Here is an 18,916-nt window from a genome sequence, read left to right as displayed (position 1 = left end):
AACCGGTGTACACCCGCGTGTTCTACACAATACGGAAGAAGACCGATCAATCGTTCCAACTGAGCTATTCATTCCCAATTTTCAAGCTAATATTTTTTGCTATTCAACAAAAGTCAAAATGGCACAGGAATTTGTGGAAACTAAGCTTAGGGGAGACAAAGTTACAATATTTCTGAAACCGTCGTGCCCCTATTGCGTGACGGCTAAAGAGGTTTTGTCCAAGTATAAACTAAAAGCGGGGCATTTAGAATTTATTGACATAACTGGACGGAGCGACATGAGTAGTTTACAGGACTACTTTTTGGAGTTAACGGGGGCTCGGACGGTGAGTATCTTAATTCTACACTAGTCATGTCAGAATTATCCCGCGTCAGCTAGTCATATCCATGGTTTAGTGATGGTGGGGAGCGTACCCCCTCCTTCCAACTGTTTTTCCCGAACAAATAGGCCTACCCCCCATCTACACGCCATGATTTATGACTATTGCTTTATCACTGACCTCGCAATTGGTCAGTAAACTCCAGTACTGGTTGCAGCATCAATTCTCTATGGTCTCAGTCATGCCCTGCTAATCCATGGTCTCGTACAGTAAACCGTGGCTTCCTGACCCTAATCTCACTTTTTAGTGTCGCGTTATCGATTTTTTTCTCAATACCCGTTCCATGAACAACAAAGCCCCTCTGCTCCATGGATTAGTAGGCTAAATTTGACTTTTAAGTGAAAACTGGCAACTAACTGGTGTTTCTCCCCCCCCCCCCCCCTCTAAATCTCTAAATACTGCTACCCGTGTCAATCCTGCCTTACTGCTGTACTGTACATATCCAAAATAACTGAACTTCTTCCTTTCTTTTCTGCACTCCATGACCTTGTTTACTGTCCTCCCAAAGCTAATGAATCATTATTCTCTGAACTAGCTGAACCACTCACCATTGCTGTCTCACTACCTCCCTCCCCCGTACTCCTGCTTGATGACATGATTAGCCCTGCCGTTAAAAGGGCTGTTTTAATATTACCCAACATGTGAATTTCCACATCGACACCAATGGTCCCATGGATTGATCTTGTCTGCGCTGTTGGCTTCAACCTAACTCGTAGTTCCCCCTCATAGATCCTCAATTTCTCTGTCCCCTTCTTACCCCATAACACTGGCGAAAACGACACTATTCTTTCCACAACACTGCAGATGTCAACACCCCCTGTCCCTGATTACATCTGCCCTCGCTCTGGACCATGTCCCCAACACACCTGATGAACAAGCTTGACACCCACCCCCCACCCCCCGACCTGTGAGCTCCGTGCATAAACCAGGTTTGCAGCCTCGTGTAATGCTAGTTAATTGGGGTTCACCATCTACACCAAAGCCTAAGACCTTTCCACCTAAAGAGATGCCCTCAGGTCCTCTTCTAATGTTATCGTTAGTTACCGGGAATGTATCTCCAGTTATATGAGCGGAGCCACCTAGAGGGAATGTAACTCCGGTTATATGAGTGGAGCGGAGCCCCCTAGAGGGAATGTAACTCCGGTTATATGAGCAGAGCCACCTAGAATTAATGTAACTCCGGTTATATGAGCGGAGCCCCCTAGAGGGAATGTAATTCCGGTTAAATGAGTGGAGCGGAGCCCCCTAGAGGGAATGCAACTCCGGTTATATGAGTGGAGCGGAGCCCCCTAGAGGGAATGTAACTCCGGTTATATGAGTGGAGCGGAGCCCCCTAGAGGGAATGTAACTCTGGTTATATGAGTGGAGCGGAGCCCCCTAGAGGGAATGTAACTCCGGTTATATGAGTGGAGCGGAGCCCCCTAGAGGGAATGTAACTCCGGTTATATGAGTGGAGCGGAGCCCCCTAGAGGGAATGTAACTCTGGTTATATGAGTGGAGCGGAGCCCCCTAGAGGGAATGTAACTCCGGTTATATGAGTGGAGCGGAGCCCCCTAGAGGGAATGTAACTCTGGTTATATGAGTGGAGCGGAGCCCCCTAGAGGGGCTTCAGCTCCTAGTGGTTTATCCCGCCGAGTTAGTCGCCGTCACTGAAAACGAATTATGCACATGGCTCAGCCAATCGGTGCACGCCTGCCCCTATAAATACCTGAGCATACCATTATACTTCCTCTTGATCATTTCTACAGCCAGGTGGAAAAAAAGAGGGAAGGCAGGGCGTCAGGTCTAGGGGGCTCCGCTCCACTCATATTACCGGAGTTACATTGCCGGTAAACAACGTTATGTGTCGTGGAGCTCCGCCCCCTAGAGGGCTTAGCTCCTGGTGGTTTACCGTGGCGCGAGCGAGCCAGGATATGCTCCCTGCCGGACCCAAATAGAATCCAACATGACTCACAAGGTCAAGTCAAATAAGACTGTCCCCCCCAGCCCTAAAAGCACACAAACTCACCTCAAGACTGCCCAGGCAGGAAGGAGCAAATGAATACAAGGAATGTGTAAACATTATGAGTGAACCTCACTCAAGGCTGTAAAGGAAAAGGCCTAAAATAACCCCAATAGGGAATCAAATCTGGGTTGCGAAATAGAGACGTGGATGTGATTCCGCTAGAGGTGTGAGAGAATAATAACAAGAAAATCTAATTAGGGCCGTAATCAAGAGACGGGATCCCCCAGGTAGAGTGGCAGTCTTTCCCCAATTCACAGCGAGTTCCAGTCGCGTGAAAAGGGACACCACTTGAAAGGTGTGAGCGCCAGCTCTGCTGACGGGGCTAGGGTCAATAGATCGTCCAGGTAGACCAGGTCTCTGATGCCTTGCCTGCGTAACGGCTCCACACACTTGGAGAAGGTGCATGGAGCCAGCGCGTAACCGAAGGGGACTCTCGTGTATTTGTAAGCCCTGCCCTGAAAGGTGAAACAGAAAAACTTCCTGTGTCGAGGAACGATTGGGATGTGGAAGTAAGCATCCTTGAAGTCTATACTCGTGCAAAAGAGAATAGTTTCCAGTAGGCGAGTCCTGGTGAGCATGCGAAACGGCGTGCCCGGCACTTAAGACTACCTGAATTAGCGAGATGTGAGGCTGGAATAGATACACTTGTCTATTCATATTGTAGTCTAAAACACTGGTGGAGAATGCTTTGAGCTGTGCTGAAGAAAAAAGGGAGGAAGTATAGTGGTACGCTCAGGTATTTATAGGGGCAGGCGTGCAGTGATTGGCTAAGCCATGTGCATAATTATTTTTCAGTGACTGCTGCTTACCACTAGGAGCTAAGCCCTCTAGGAGGCGGAGCTCCACAACATATAACAGTAGTTTCAGTATATCAACTCTATGACCCTTCATAATATCTTAATACTGGACCCCCCCCCCCCCCCCCCCCCCCCCCCCCCGGAGACCCCATTGTGGGGTGGTCATTGACAACAGCTGTGATAGTGACAGTCTGCGTTGATAAACGTACTGTATGGCCTTTCTAAATGAGTTGTTGACTGATTGACTTTACTACCCGTTAATACTAGCCATTAAGAGGCCTTCATCTTATCCTACACGCACCATATCCATCAGTTTTTTGTAAAATCAGTACCGAATCAGACTGAGAGCAGAGGTCAAAATTCCTTTACAACAGTCCTATGTAAGCAGATAATTTAACTCTCTTAAATTGTTTAACATAGGTTGAACTGAACAGTTCTCCATTGCGCAAATACCTATCTAGCTTATTTCCGTGAAAATATCTAGCTGAAACAAATAGCCAGTAGAAACAGTGATGCAAGTTCTCTGGGTTGAGCTCAAACCAGACGAGAAGAGGCAGACATATGGAGCAAAAACTGATCATTTCTGAAATATCCTGACCTGAACCAACTGCAAAGCACAGCAAATGTTATTGCACATATCCTCAGGATATTAATTTGTTATTTTTAGGATTGGTCGGTATTTAATTTCTTCACACCGATCCCAGGTCGGTTGCCACCATATGTAAATACGCTCCATATCCCCCATTCCAACTCTTTTTAAAATTGCTTTTAGTTTACATTATGTAAATTATTGCTATACTTTAGCTTTATATATTTCTTAAGTCTTACTACATAGATGTCGTGTGCCATGTCACAATAATTTAATTGTGCAGGATGACGCTGTTTTATTTGGTGCATTTGATAAATGAACTTTGAACGTGAATACATAAGCTGGCATTGGTTGACATCTGACCCAGTCGGAATGCCAATGGGGGGGGGGGGGGGGGGGGGGGGCATTTTTTTTTCCCAGTTTAACTTTCCTTCCTGTATGGACAAATGGTTAGTATTAAATAAAAAGCAAATCCAATGCCGGGCCTGGATTAGCTGAATCTACTGTAGCCTATTAGGTGAAAGTTGTTTAATCTTTAAATTAAAAAACATTTAAATTACAACCCTGTTTCTAAAAAAGTGGGGACGCTTTGTAAAATGGAAGTAAAAACAGAATGTAAAGAAGGCTAAATAATGTAAACCCTATATTCAATAGAAAATAGTGCAAAGACAACATATCAAATGTTGAAACTGTGAAAAGTTATTGTTCTTTGAAAAATATATGCCCAATTTTAATTTGATGCCAGCAACATGTTTCAAAAAAGCCGGGACAGTGGCAACAAATAACTGGAAAAGTTGTGTAATACAAAAACATTACCTGGTGGAAAATCTCACAACTAATTAGGTTAATTGGCAACAGCTCAGTAACATTATTGTGCGTAAAAAGATAATCTCAGAGAGGTACAAGTCTTTCAGATGTAAGATGGGGAGGGGTTCACCACCCTGAAAGTTTTCTCAATATAAATTTGCTAAGAATTTGGTGATCTCATGATCTATGGTACATAATATCATTAAAAGATTCAGAGAATCTGGAGAAATTGCCGAAAAACAATATTGGATGGCTGTGCTCTTCGGGCCCTCAGGCAGAACTACATTAAAAACAGAAACGATTGTGTAGTGGAAATCACTGTGTGGGCTCAGGAACACTTCTGAAAACCATTGTCTGTGAACACAGTTTGTTGCTGGATCCACAAATGCAAATTAAAAGTACCATGCAAAGACCAGATATTAACAAGATCCAGATACCCAGCTGCATTCTATGGGCCCGAGCTCATTTAAGATGGACTGAGGCGAAGTGGAAAACTGTCCTCTGGCCTGACAAATCAAAATGTGATTTTTTTTTTAGGTATAATGGATGTCGCATCCTCCAGGTTAAAAAGGAGAGGTACCATTCGGCGTGTTATCAGTGCACAGTTCAAAAGCTAGCATCCGTGATGGTATGGGGGTGCATCAGTGCACATGGCATGGGTGACATCTCTGAAGGCACCATAAATTCGGAACAATATATACAGGTTTTGGGGCAACAAATGCTGCCATCCACATATTTTTCAGGGAAAGTCTTGGTTATTTCAACAAGACAATACCAAACCACATTCTGCCTGTATTACAACAGCATGGCTCCGTAATAAAATAGTCTGGGTACTAAAATGGCCTGCCTGCAGTCCAGACCAGTCACCCATTGAAAACAATTGGTGCATTATGAAATGAAAAAATACAACTAAGGAGACTCTGAACTGTTGAGCAGCTAAAATCCTATATCAAGCAAGAATGGAAATACATTTCACTTTCAAAACTACAGTAATTGGTCTCCTCAGTTCCCAAATGCTTTAAATGTTGTTGAAATAAAAGGAGATGCAACACAATAATAACAAGAAACCAGGCAAGCCAAGTTCAGCTGGCCTGCAATTGAATGTGTTGATCGTTGCTGCCCTCTCAAGATTCAAACCCAGTTTGCCCATGTTTAAGGCTGTCTTTAACCACTACACCACAGAGCTGGCCATTTGCCGGGTGTCAGTGTAACATATTGACATTATGTAATATTGTCATGCATTAACATCATGTCAATTTTGTTAGACACCATTAACCACCGTGTTAAACTGAGTAATGTTTCTTATTAAGTTTACCTCCACCACAAATAGTATCTATGAACTGCATGACTCTTGCCACAGGACGTTTTAAAAGCTTATTAGCCAGTAATTTGTCACTAGACACCATTACGCATTGTGTTTAACTTTGTAACGTTTCTTATTAGTTTTACCACCACCACAAATAGCATATATTAACTGTATGTCTTTCGCCACTGGCCATTTTAACAACTTATTAGCCATTCGTGAATGACATTGATACAATAACTACTGTTTCAATATAAGTGATGATACCTGACTTTTACTTCAAGTGAAAAGACGAGAGAATTGTGTAGCCAGCGAAGTGTTTGTCTATCCTGAAGAAATCCTAAGACATAATTCGAAAATCCACCAGAAATAGTCACAATATAACAGTAAACTACTGATGGCCATTGTTTTGTGGATATTACACTAGCAGCGCTAACTCAGATTTTGTTTTTCTAAATAAAAGAAAATCAGCCATCGAAAAAATGCTGTCGAACACGGGACCTGTGGTTGCATAGCCCGCATCTCTTACCACTACGCTATTTAACAAGGGGTGGTCGGTCGGTCGGTCGCCCTTCATCAATTGTCTTCATCAAGTAAAGCAGGTAAAAGGTCTGGAGTTGATTCCAAGTGTGGCATTCACATTTGGAAGCTGTTGCTGTGAACCCACAACATGCGGTCAAAGGAGATCTCCGTGGATATGAAACAGGCCATCCTTAGGCTGCAAAAAAAAATCTGAGAGCGATAGCAGGAATATTAGGAGTGGCCAAATAAATAGTTTTTTTTCTCAGATTGTACCAAAGAACGCACTGGTGAGCTCTACCTGGATGTCCATGGAAGACAACAGTGGTGGATGATCGTAGGATCCTTTCCATGGTAAAGAAAAACCCCTACACAACATCCAGTCAAGTGGACACCCCAGGAGGTAAGCATATCATTATCCAAGTCTACCATAAAGAGAAGACTTCACAAGAGCAAATACAGCGGGTTCACCACAAGGTGCAAACTATTCTTAAGCCTCAAGAATAGAAAGGCCTGATTTAAACTTGCTAAAGAATACCTAAAAAAGCCAGGCCAGTTCTGCAACAGCATTCTTTGGACTGATGAAACTAAGATCAACTTGTTACAGAATGATGGGAAGAAAAAAGTATGGAGAAGGCTTGGAACGGCTCATGATCCGAAGCATACTGCATCATCTTGTATTGCGAGAAGTGGAACGTTTCTCCTGTTACTGCGCCTGTTCACGCTTCATTTGAATCCATCTTACAGCTGAATGGGCCTACTCCTACTGTCGTGGCCACTGTCTATCCTCCACCCAAGCCCAGTAATGATTTTATAAACTAATTCAGAGCTTTTCTTACCCATATCTGCTCACTTTCCCCTAACATAATATTGTTGGGGGATTTTAATATACATATGGATAATATCAATAATGCTTATACAAGGGATTTCACATCTTGCCTGGACAGTTTTGGATTGGAGCAACATATCAACTTTCCCACTCACTCCAAATGTCATGTTTTGGACTTGACATGCTTCTCTGGTGTTTCTCCAACTGGTTGTACTGTAGATGATCTTCCCATCTCTGAACACATGTTACTATCTTTTAATATTAACTGCCAGGTGTCCTCTCCTTCCGTAACAAGGTGTCCTCTAACTTCAATGTCCTCTCTCGTGATATCGACTGCCTCCCCAGTATACTGTTTTCTTTACCCATTCTGCCCCATGTTTTACATCGGAACTACGCCAGATCGAAGTAATAGGTTGTCACTTGGAACGCCTTTACAAGAAATCTAGACTCATTATGCACTAAGAAATGTATAAGGACCACTTTGCTAAATTACAAGGATGCTCTTTCTACAGCCAAATCCACTTATTATGCAGGCTTAATTAGTTCAGGTGAAGGAAACACCAGAGCCCTGTTGTCCTTGGTCAACAACATTTTACGACCACCGGACTCTCTTGGACCTCATCTGTACTCCAATGCCTTTTGCAACTCCCTAATGTCAAAGTTCATAAGATCCACCAGCAACTGACAACTACTACTTCTCACAGTCGGTCTCTCTCAAGTCTCTCAGCCCCTCTTTCTCATGCATTTTTGAGTTTCAAGGTTCCTTCTGTTGCTGAAATATCTGACATTATTCAAAAGTCAAAGCCAACTACCTGTCAGCTAGACCCTTTACCTACCACCCTGGTAAAAGTCTACTAACCCTCTCTCCCCTCCCTAAAAACTACCATTATACATTCTTCTCTCACCTTTGGCACTGTTCCTTCACCTCTACAATCTGCTGCAATAACACCTATACTTAAGAAACCCAGTGCAGACCCCAACAATTTCAATAACCTCTGTCCTATTTCTAACCTGCCTTTTCTATCTAAAATCCTTGAAAAAACAGTTGCATCTCAGGTTCATGCAGACTTTTCTGACAATAACCTCTATGAAGAATTCCAATCTGGCTTCCACCCCTGCCATCGCACTGAAACAGCACTGGTAAAAATCACTAATCTTCTCATGGCAACTGACTCTGGACTATTAACCATTCTCATCCTCCTTGATCTGAGTGCGGCCTTTGACACCATCTCTCATAACATCCTCCTTGACAGACTAGTCTCTATTGGTATAACTGACACACCTTTGGACTGGTTTAAATCCTATCTCTGTGTCCGCACTCAATTCATCCAACTCAGAACTTTCAAATCGCATCCATCTCCTGTTATTACCGGTGTTCCCCAGGGCTCTGTCCATTTCCACTCCTATGCAGATGACATACCTGTCAACTAAACCTAACTCAACCTTCTGTACCTCACTGACCTCCTTCATATCAACATACCCTCCCGTACTCTCAGGTCTTTTTCTATTCCCCTCACTGTACCTCCTGCCCGTCCGACCACTGTGGGGTTTAGAGCGTTCAGCCGCTCTGCCCCTCGTCTCTGGAATTCTCTACCAGCAGACATCCGTAACATCAACCCATTTTCAAAACCTGTCTGAAAACTCATCTTTTCACACTGGCATATCTAACATGATCACTATTCATTTGCTTATAGCAATGTTCTGTTTGTTTTTATTTTTATAGTTATTTTTGTCTTGTATGGTGACCTTGAGTGCTTATGAAAGGCGCCTAAAAATAAAATGCATTATTATTATTACCTGTTGGCAGTCAGATAGCATGGACATGCATGGCTTCCAATGGCACTGGGTCACTAGTATTTATTGATGATGTGACAAAAGACCGAAGCAGCCAGATGATTTCTGAAGTGTATAGGGATACACTGTCTGCCCAGATTCAGCCAAATTCAGCGAAGTTGATTGGACGGCGCTTCTCTTCACAGATGGACAGTGACCCAAAACATACTGCAAAAGCAACCCAGGAGTTTTTTAAGGCAAAGAAATTGAATATTCTGCAATATTCGGCGAAGTCAATCACCTGATCTCAACCCGATTGAGCATGCATTTCATTTGCCGAAGACAAAACTTAAGGCAGAAAGACCCACGAACAAACATCATCTGAAGACCGCTGCAGTAAAGGCCTGGCAAAGGATGATGTGATGACAAAGGAGGAAACCCAGCGTTTGGTGATGTCCAAGTGTCCCAGATTTCAAGCAGTCATTCTCTGCAAAGGATTCTTGACAAACATTTGTCCAATTACATTTGAGCCCCAAAAATAAAGGGAATGCGTATGAAAATGGTTGCAATTCCTAAACATTTCCTACAATATTTTGTTGAAAGTATGCACTTCAATTGCATCTCAGTTGTTTCATTTCAAATTCATTTTGGTGACGTACAGAGTCAAAGTTATGAAAATTGTGTCAGGGTCCAAATATTTCCAGACCTAACTGTACACAAATCACAGTAAACAATTGAAATCGAAGGCTGTTCCGACTTGTGTGAAATGAAATTCACAGAAAGTCATAATACGGCAACTCATAATGTGACTCAGTAGTGTGTATGGCACCCATGTGCCTGTATGCACTCCCGATGTCTGGGCATGCTCCTGATGAGACGGTGGGTGGTGGGTGGGGGATCTCCTCCCAGGCCTGGATCAGGGCATCAGTGAGCTCCTGGACAGTCTGTTTGCGATACTTGGTGGGACGTTATGTATCGGTGCATCCAGAGGTTCTCAATGGGATTCAGGTCTGGGGAACGTGAGGGCCAGTCAATGGCATCAATGCCTTCGTCATCCACGAACTGCCTACACACACTGGCTACATGAGGCCGGGCATTGTCCTGCACCAGGAGGAACCCAGGGTCCACTGCACCAGCGTAAGGTCTGACGATGGATCTGAGGATTTCATCCCGGTATCTAACAGCAGTCAGGGTACCGTTGGCTAGCACGTGGAGGTCTGTGCGGTAGTCTCGCTGTTGCCTCTCCAGTGCACCTGTTGTCATTTTCATTTGCTCCAAAACAGGTGACATTGATTCACCATCACTTTTGCTTCCTAACTGGACAGACTGATATCCCTGAAGTGTAATTGAACACCGGTCATAATGGTTTAAAACTCGGCAGCCCACCTTCTCCACACACTACGTCCTGGCACGTCACCTATATCGTCCATTAACTCTATTTTAGATGAGTGCGTGTTTTCTGGGTTCTGGAGTGGCGTAATGGTCAAAGTAAGTTGCGTCATTGCGGCCGGTAGTTTAAATCCTGGTTATGTAATACCGACAGCTATCAGTGGCTCCCCACCGTCTGGGATATTTGAGGGCGTCGAAAGGGCTGCTTGTTTCGTGGTGCACTAACAACTCCTTGTCGGGCGCTAACAATGGCATTAGCATTTGCATTGTCAAATTGATAGAAGTGGTGTTAAGATGTAATCAATAAATAACGTAATGTAATTTCATTGTTTTTGTGAATTTGATAATTTAGTATTTTAGTGAATATATTTTTGGACCTGGATTTATGAATAAGATAATGTGTCACTCTCATAGGGTATGGCGAAATTGATATCCACCCCACATACTTGTCTTGACAAGAACAGGGAAGGAAAAGCTGTTGGGTGAAGTTCTCTGCTGCTTCGTTCGACCAACTACATGTGGAGTAGTTTAGCTGTCCCCTTCTTAACTTTCCCTTTAAAGGTTTTTTTCTCTTTTTTTTCATTCCGTGTCTGATCCTCCGTCTCAGTAACGACATTCCGTGAACACTGTTTGGCTTGCAGCCCACGGATTCAGTTCATCCAGTCGTATTCTGTTAACTAGCTGTGGAGTGGTGACCCCATAAGGAAGGCAGCGTTAGGCTCACACCGCTGCACGGCTCACCTGTCCTCAAATGAACTGTCAGCTGGCATGGATCCATTACAGTCCATTAAATATGCATACCCTCTGTTACATGGATCATCAACAATGAATAGGGCAGCAGTCATCGGAGATGTACATAAGATCCACCAGCAACTGACGTGATGAATTGAGATGATGAATTTAAATTATTGGATTTTTCTACTTATATGCTGGCCCTTCGCTGGACTCGATGAGGATTTTCATTTGTTATTTAGTAACTCTTAAATTGAAATGTGTTTGTATGTCCTTTAACAAAGACAGTTTCAGCTTTTTCTTGATTTTTCGTGATCCTCTCCTGTGTGTGTAGGTCCCCAGGGTGTTCATCGGAGAGGAATGTGTGGGAGGGGGAAGTGACGTGGCTGAGCTGGACGAGAGTGGGAAGTTGGAGGAGATGCTGCAGTCCATTGGAGCGCTGCAGTGACACAAACACACACTGCCCTGGGTATGTACACACAGACTCACCGTTTTTATACTTCTGGCCTCGTGGGTACTAGAAAACTAAAATCCAAAATCCTCTAACCTTAACCCCAGTAATATAACAATTATGCCTAAACTTAACATAGCCTGAATGCCTAAACCTAACATGTCATGCCTAACCTCATGTTAGGCATTACATAAGTAATGTGAATTCTAACACTACCCCTAATTGTTTAAACCAAAACTTGACTTTGTCCTCAGGACCAGAAGAGGTTAGAAATAACAGATAATTTTTGTAAGGACCTCTGTTCCTAATTCAGTTTGTTAAATCAAACACATAAAAACAGACTGACAGAGGGGAGTAAGCAGCCGGCCTCCAGCCTGGGCCCAGTAGATGGCCCTTGGACCAGAGAACAACACCACCTGCTGGCCACGCTGATTTTCTACAGCAGGGTTTCCCTGGGGGGGGGGGGGTGTTTATGGGTAATTGGATTCTCATTTACAGTTAACCCCCCTCCAAACACAACCACGCACGCGAACAAATAGAAGTTAAGCCACTTAGTTACCCGTTTAACCGTGCGGGCACCTATCAGCCATGTTCTGAAGCATCAGTGCTACGTTGCAGTTAGAGCATCTGACCAGTAACACCGAAAAGAATGAATCCATGTCGTGTCCTTGAGCAAGGCAGTTTACCCAAAATGCTCCCAGGGCACTCGTGGAAGCACAAATGCTCCTTAGAATGGTCTCGGTCCAGTGCAGAACGACAAGCTTGGTTGGACCTCATGACTGACAAACAGTCCATTTCCGTTCCCTTTCACACTAAATAAAGCTGGTAAAACTAATGGCCACTGGATTGAGGCATATAATACCGGTATTGTTGGCATGCTATTAACTAGAGGTTTTAAGCCAATAATCCGACCGTGAATGTTTGGGGAAATATCTTATACAAACTCTGCTGATCTTTTATTTTTAATTTCTAAGAACTTTAATTGTCTAGCAGCTAAGGACATTAACCTAGTCGTGTTGCATTGTCATTTCTCTCTTTCTAACCGATATTTCCATCTCTGTCGATGAAACCACTCCAAAGAGTTTTGTATTTTCAGTAGCAGTAATTACATTTTGGAACGTACTGCGCTCGAAGTGTGAAAACAAGATTGTCAATGTTGTAAGCTATATAATCTAGCACGTTCCTTGTGTCATGTTAATTAATACAGTGAATAGCTCAACATTCTGGGCCATATTAATTGATACGGTGCACAGCCCCTCAAAACAACTAAGATAGTGATCAGTGGGGATTAGAGAGACTACTGGGAAAGGGTTTACCAGCCTGTAGTCCCACCTACACCACTGGGTCTTCATCTGTCTTTGGGAACCCAGGGAAATACACCACCAAGCTGACTACAAATAAAACCAAACCCCACAATTTCTGCGACTGTTACAAACATAAATAATAATCTGTATTAAATGAAAATGGAGACAACAGGTTTAAATAATGTAGACTACAGCATAACCTACAACCTAGTGTAGCCTATTCAGGTCATTAGCTTTCAGAGCTAGAGAGAGTTGGGATAATTCCAATCTAGAAACATATCAAAGAATGTATTGATTGGTTTGTTGGTTTTGTTCCATGTCCAAATAAATATTTTGCGCATGTAGTGATGTTGGAAAGCTGCATCAACACAACCAGGGGGGAAAAAAAACACTCACTACTCATCCAACAACATGTGACTTATTCTCTGACACTGACACCGACACCAACACACACACACACACACACACACACACACACACATGGCTGGGGTGTAATTGATGGTTAGGAACAGTTGACTGATTTATGCATGACCATTAAAGCTGAACTCAAATATTTTCACGAGTGAAAAGGGGTTTCCAGATTTGGACCGGAAAGGACCTGAAGCACTTAAGCTCATTTGTTTGTATTTCTCAAGAGTCATGTGCCAAAGTGCATTGGGAATTATAAGGGAAAAAATTGCTTAAAATATAGCATAAAAACATTGTACGTGCATAGTAAGCGGAACAAACAAACATCAGATGGAAGACGTCTGGTTTTATGTAGATCCTCAGTAAAGATTCAGTAGGCGGTGTGTTCATGTCTTCTAAAATGTCTTTATTCCGTGTGACAACGATCGCTACACACAAACATCCCCCGTGACCTCGGAGCCACCCGACCAAACGCCACACACCCTCTAGTCTCCACATGCTGGGTGCCTTGCACAAGTGAACTACTCCAGACAATACAAAACACAGAACACCCCCTGCTACTGACAGGACACATTACAAAAATAGTTGCAGCACCGTAAAATTATAATCTCATGGCAAAAAAATAAACATTTGAGGTGCGCTCAAACCAGAGGCATAGTTTGGCTAGGATTTCAATTAACTGATCAAAGATGAAGTTAACCTGTGTGTGTGTGTGTGTGTGTGTGTGTGTATGGTCTCCAGGTTCTCCATTGCTGTTAATCATGTGGGCGTTCTCTTATTGAACCTTTAACAGAAGAACCCCAGCAGACTGCCATGTAGGAACACTATATACTCACAGTATGTTGGCCTCGTCCCAAACCCAGCCCTACACATTTCCTGATGACCCACTACAGATATGAGGGGAGGAGCCATTAAGAAGTGTGTAGGGTGTAACGCCTTGGTGTTGATTTGTCACCGGAGGATTGTGTTCAGTGTAGATTAGACACACAGACGTCAACTAAAGACGCACAATCGCCAGTCACGTTCATCCGACAGAACACTCCCAAACGTTCTGGATACGTTCCAAGTCCGTTTGAAACACATTCCAGCACATATGTCCCTTCTGGGCACCCATCCCCATCTTGTGTGTGGCAACTGTCCGTTTTCCTGGGCGACGGTTGTCTGACCGGGCTGTGGTTCGGCCCAGACAGTTGTTTCCTTGTCAGGATTCCCCGGGCCACAGGGACAAGGGCCTCCTTGGACAGACAAAATTGTCATTTCAAGGTCGTAGTTTTCAGCTGCACGATGCCTGAAGAAGTATTCACAGCTCAGAGACCACACTGGTATTGCATAGCAGTATCGGATATGCAGCCCATGTGGCACTCTCTGTTGCACTCTGGTCTTCGATCGAGCGCTGCTGTCGTTTCAAAATCTCCCTCGTTAAACGGATCGCTCATTTCATCCCGAGGACACGAAGCCAAGCATCAGTCCTCAGGGCCGGTACTGCATCACACTCCTGTCACCTCTTGTTGATGTCGTGTTTCGACTGGGCCCCTTTGACCAAAACCCTGTGTGTGTCCTTCCCCTGAGCGGCCCAGCTTTCTGCCACCCCCCCCCACCCCACCACCCCCCCCCCCCCCCCCCCCATTCACTGTCCAATGGAGGCGTTTAAAGTCTGGTTTGTTTGTAAAGTCTTCTCTCGTTCTGTCTCGCCACCTCACCGTGACCTTTGACTCCTTCCTTTCTGTCCTCTGCGTCTCGCCCCACACCTCCCCCTTCTCCCCTCTGCCTCTCACTGTTGCCTCTCCAGGGTGTGGCGGCGGGTGGATGTCACATGACCAGGCAGCGGGACTTCTTGAGTTTGCGTCGGCGCTGCTGATACTCGCTCAGCTCCTGCAGGTAGCCCCTGGACGGCCAGCGTAGTCTCTCCACCTGCTCCCGCTCTTCCTCTATGACGACACACAGCAGAAACACTTCCGTCACCCTCTTCTCCCTCACGCGCACAAACGCACAAGCTGCCTGTTGTTCCTGGTTACCCGTAATCCCCTAAACAAGCACTTGGGTGTGAAGCCGTCGTCAAGCCAACTGCATGCTCTCTCTGATACACCTGTATTTACACCCAAGAGCCGGCCCAGTGTGTGGTATTATTAAGTAGCGCTGTCTAGTCTTTGTATCGTGCGTCAGTACACCAGTGCCCTTCCAGACCCGTCCATTTGAGCGCAAACCTGAACTTGTGTATGCTGTCAACATTGCTAATAGAAATAAACATGTACTCTGCAACTAAACCTGCAACATGTGCTTATTAACCAAATGTGTGCTTTATAAGTCTGTCATGGCCAGTGGAAGCCAAGGCCTGACAGGAATAAGGACAGGTAGATGCTAACAGCTGCTATTTAATGTCATGGGGGCATCCAAGTGCTACATTGAAAGTGTTGTGTTACATATACGCTCAATCCACTATTCCACTACTAATTTGTAACTTTCTTATTAAACCTGTATCAACCTTGAAGTTATCCCCTAACCGGATAAATGTGTTATGCTTACCTTAAGTAATTTAAAGCCAATAACCTATACTACAGCTAGCATCAGCCTTCAGCGGACAACCTTGCAGAGAAAATATCTCCGTTGACTAAATCATGGCGCTTGTAGTTCCAATTCTGGGAAGTGACAGTGACAGTCAGAGGTTTGGACACACCTACTCATTCAAGGGTTTTGTTTTGTTTTCCACATTGTAGAAGGATAGTGAAGACAATGCAACAACACATATGGAAGCATGTGGTGAAAAAGTGTTGAGCAGGTACAATTCATATGTTGATTCTTCAAAGTAGCCACGCATGTTGTCACCTGGAATGCATTTCAATTAATAGGTGCAGCACATTCTCGCGTCCACAGCTTTATCCGATTGATCAATCTGTGATGACATCTATGCTCATTTTGAAGAGGTGCGACAGTTTCATTAATGCGACAGCCTCTTCCCACACTTGAACCGGAGATCTTTTCTGGGAACGTTTCATGAATGAGGGCCAATGTCTTCCCTATTATTCTACAATGTGGAAAATAGTAGAAATAAAGAAATACCCTTGAATTAGTAGGTGTCCAAACTTTAAACTAATATTGTAGGTTTGACCGTCTCGTGTCCGAACCTCTCACCTGATAGCTCCAGGAAGTCGGGCTTGTGGCTGAAGATCAAGTAGTTATTGGCAATGAAGTGGAGGAGCCATACGTACAGCTGCTCTGCATTGTGGCACTGTGGGATAGAGAGGAGGAAGCCCTTTGAGGATGATGTCCTGGGTCACGTTTGAATGTTATTTATTCATCCCTGTGTGTTTTATGAACAGAGGGCTTTGGAAAGGAGAGTCAGCTGTTTTGTAGCTGTTAGGATAATTGTACCTGTAAATTCTAACACCAACAATGACTTCCAAGCAGAAAATCTCATCTTCCAGCTGCATGTGCAATATGCACAGAGTCATATGCTCTGCTATCTTTGCCTAAGGAGCTTTTTTAACCAATGACCTGAAAGATAAGTGTGAAACGCTTCACAGCTTAGGGTGCAAGTGGCTTTAAAACAAAAATCCTCTTAAGTTCGTCGTGTAATTTATAAAAAATATTACACGATCATTTCTCTCATCAGCCCTAATGGTTGTAAAAGTGTGTGTGTGTGCGTTAGGTCTAACTATACTCATGGGGACCAAATGTCCCCATGAGTATAGTTAAACCAGAAAAGATTTGACTCATGGGGACCTTTTGCCATTTGGTGAGTGGAAAGTTATGTGGTGGATGCCAATGGTATAATCTCCTCTTTGTCAGTTCAAATAAGGAAAGGATGGTTGGTATTTTATTGGGATCCCCATTTTCCTTTCCGCAGTACAAGCCCAACTGGATTCATAGTAACATACTGTACAAAGTTAGCAACACAGGTACTAGGTTGCAGTTATACTAGTACAACTGCTCAGAGGATATCAGTACTCTTTGAACATATTAAAGTATTTTTGTTCTTCAGAAGCGACATCAAAATAATAGGCACCACTAAGGATTCAAGTGAGGTCAGAAATGTGTGCAATCACCAAGTCGCTGTGGATGAGGACATCTACTAAATCACAGAAATGTGTGCAATCACCATGTTGCTGTGGATGAGGACATCTGCTAAATCACAGAAATGGATGCAATCACCAAATCGCTGTGGATGAAGAAATCTGCTAAATCACAGAAATGGATGCAATCACCAAATCGCTCTGGATGAAGAAATCTGCTAAATCACAGAAATGTGGTCTGCTGCTTCCCCATGATCCAACCAAACTCCCTCCACTACCAAACTCCCTGGCACTTATGGAAGACCTGCCGCTGGCAGAATCCACATTTCTTGTTTTTAAAGGGCCTTTGACATTCACTGTGATGAAGCGCTATATAAAATAGATGTATAATTCATAAGGGTTAACTGCCTTGCTCAGGAACAAACCAGAGGTTGCTTTCACCTGCCAGGCCCTCTGCCACGCCTCGGCAGCTAGAACTGCGAGGCGGACGGGATTCAGAACCGAACACGCAGAGAATAACGGATGGGAGTCCATGGCTTTAACCCCTCAGCCTCCTCTTGTCGCCCGGAAAGGAGTGTCGAGAGGATGAGGGCTTTGATTGACAAACCAAACGCTTTCATACACTCACCTTAGCCCTGCGGAGTAGGCGGATGACGCTGATGCCCGTGGACGCCAGCTCACGGCTGGGCATGCTCTGGAGGTAGGCGCACACGCACACCTCGCACAGGTGCTGCAGCCGCTTCACCTGGTACATCTCGGCGCAGACGAGCACGGCCATGGCCTGCAACACACTGGCTGGACGCACACACAGATAGCAAGCAAGTTTATTTATTTAGCACAATTCATACATCGCAGCAATTCAATGTGCTTTGCAAGGAAAACTATATGAAAACAATAACATAAAAACAAATACTCAAATGAAAACATCAAAGCAAATGAATACATCATAATAATAGAAAAATACAATAAGAAAAAGATTAAAAGTGGGAAGCTATAAGGTCAACGATTAAAAGTGGGAAGCTAAAGGCTAACGATTAAAAGTGGGAAGCTATAAGGCTAACGATTAAAAGTGGGAAGCTATAAGGCTAACGATTAAAAGTGGGAAGCTATAAGGCTAAACAGTGTGGTTAAGTGAGACGCTGTCAAACAAGACACAGCGAGACGCCATCAAACAAGCTGAGGCCTCGTCTGAACTGTGGCTGATTTACTGCCCCCCCCCCCCCCCCCGATTTATTTAAGAGTGGTGACCACAGTGTCTTTCACACTCAGGGCCCCTGCATGAACACACGCCACAGTCTCAGCAGTACGATCAGCCGCATCCCAACACACAGGTGTGAAACAAACCAACGGAAAGACAACATCACACACTCACAAACACACACACTCACATACATTCTCACAAACACACTCTCACAAACACAGGCACTAGTGCTGCCTATCATTCTCCTGTCAGTGTGTCCACTCCAATTGCTCTTGATCTTTTCCCAGCCTGTCAAGCATTTTGGGGAAAGTGTCGGTGAAATTGCTCTGGGCAGTAAGTTTGTATAACAGCTGAGAGTGTACATGCACTTGCATTCCCAGCCTCTACTGAGGATCACAGAGGACCCCAGCGTGTTGACTG

General features: G+C 44.2%; 2 protein-coding genes across 7 annotated transcripts in view; one reads left to right on the top strand and one right to left on the bottom strand.

The window, feature by feature from the left end:
• On the top strand, positions 1-15,549 carry glrx (glutaredoxin (thioltransferase)). The gene is made up of 3 exons (XM_010880840.3): positions 1-325; positions 11,457-11,591; positions 15,075-15,549. Exons 1-2 carry the CDS (start codon positions 119-121, stop codon positions 11,568-11,570), a joined length of 321 nt encoding a protein of 106 aa, XP_010879142.1. The 5' UTR covers positions 1-118; the 3' UTR covers positions 11,571-11,591; positions 15,075-15,549.
• Positions 14,917-18,916, bottom strand: part of rhobtb3 (Rho related BTB domain containing 3) — a 27,833-nt gene continuing 23,833 nt past the window's right edge. For 2 of the 6 annotated variants that reach the window (XM_020055648.3, XM_010880838.4), the window contains 3 exons: positions 17,924-18,090; positions 16,415-16,511; positions 14,917-15,213 (listed from right to left, as the gene is read on the bottom strand). In XM_020055648.3, coding sequence (XP_019911207.1) covers positions 15,095-15,213; positions 16,415-16,511; positions 17,924-18,090 — 383 coding nt within the window. In that variant the 3' untranslated portion in view covers positions 14,917-15,094. Of the gene's footprint in view, positions 15,214-16,414; positions 16,512-17,381; positions 17,458-17,923; positions 18,091-18,916 lie in introns of those variants that run through there. The other 4 variants (XM_034287137.1, XM_020055653.2, XM_020055652.2 and 1 more) reach the window with 4 other exon arrangements.

The sequence above is a fragment of the Esox lucius genome, chromosome 17, assembly GCF_011004845.1.
Source record: "Esox lucius isolate fEsoLuc1 chromosome 17, fEsoLuc1.pri, whole genome shotgun sequence".
NCBI lineage: Eukaryota > Metazoa > Chordata > Actinopteri > Esociformes > Esocidae > Esox > Esox lucius.
The sequence above is the reverse complement of the archived record's forward strand: the minus strand, read 5'-3'. Positions and strand labels throughout refer to the sequence as shown.

Excerpts from the sequence above, each read along its gene's own strand:
- glrx (XM_010880840.3), top strand. The coding sequence starts at position 119 with ATGGCACAGGAATTTGTGGAAACTAAGCTTAGGGGAGACAAAGTTACA. Across the intron at positions 326-11,456 it reads AGTTAACGGGGGCTCGGACG|GTCCCCAGGGTGTTCATCGG; the intron begins GTGAGTATCTTA and ends CTGTGTGTGTAG.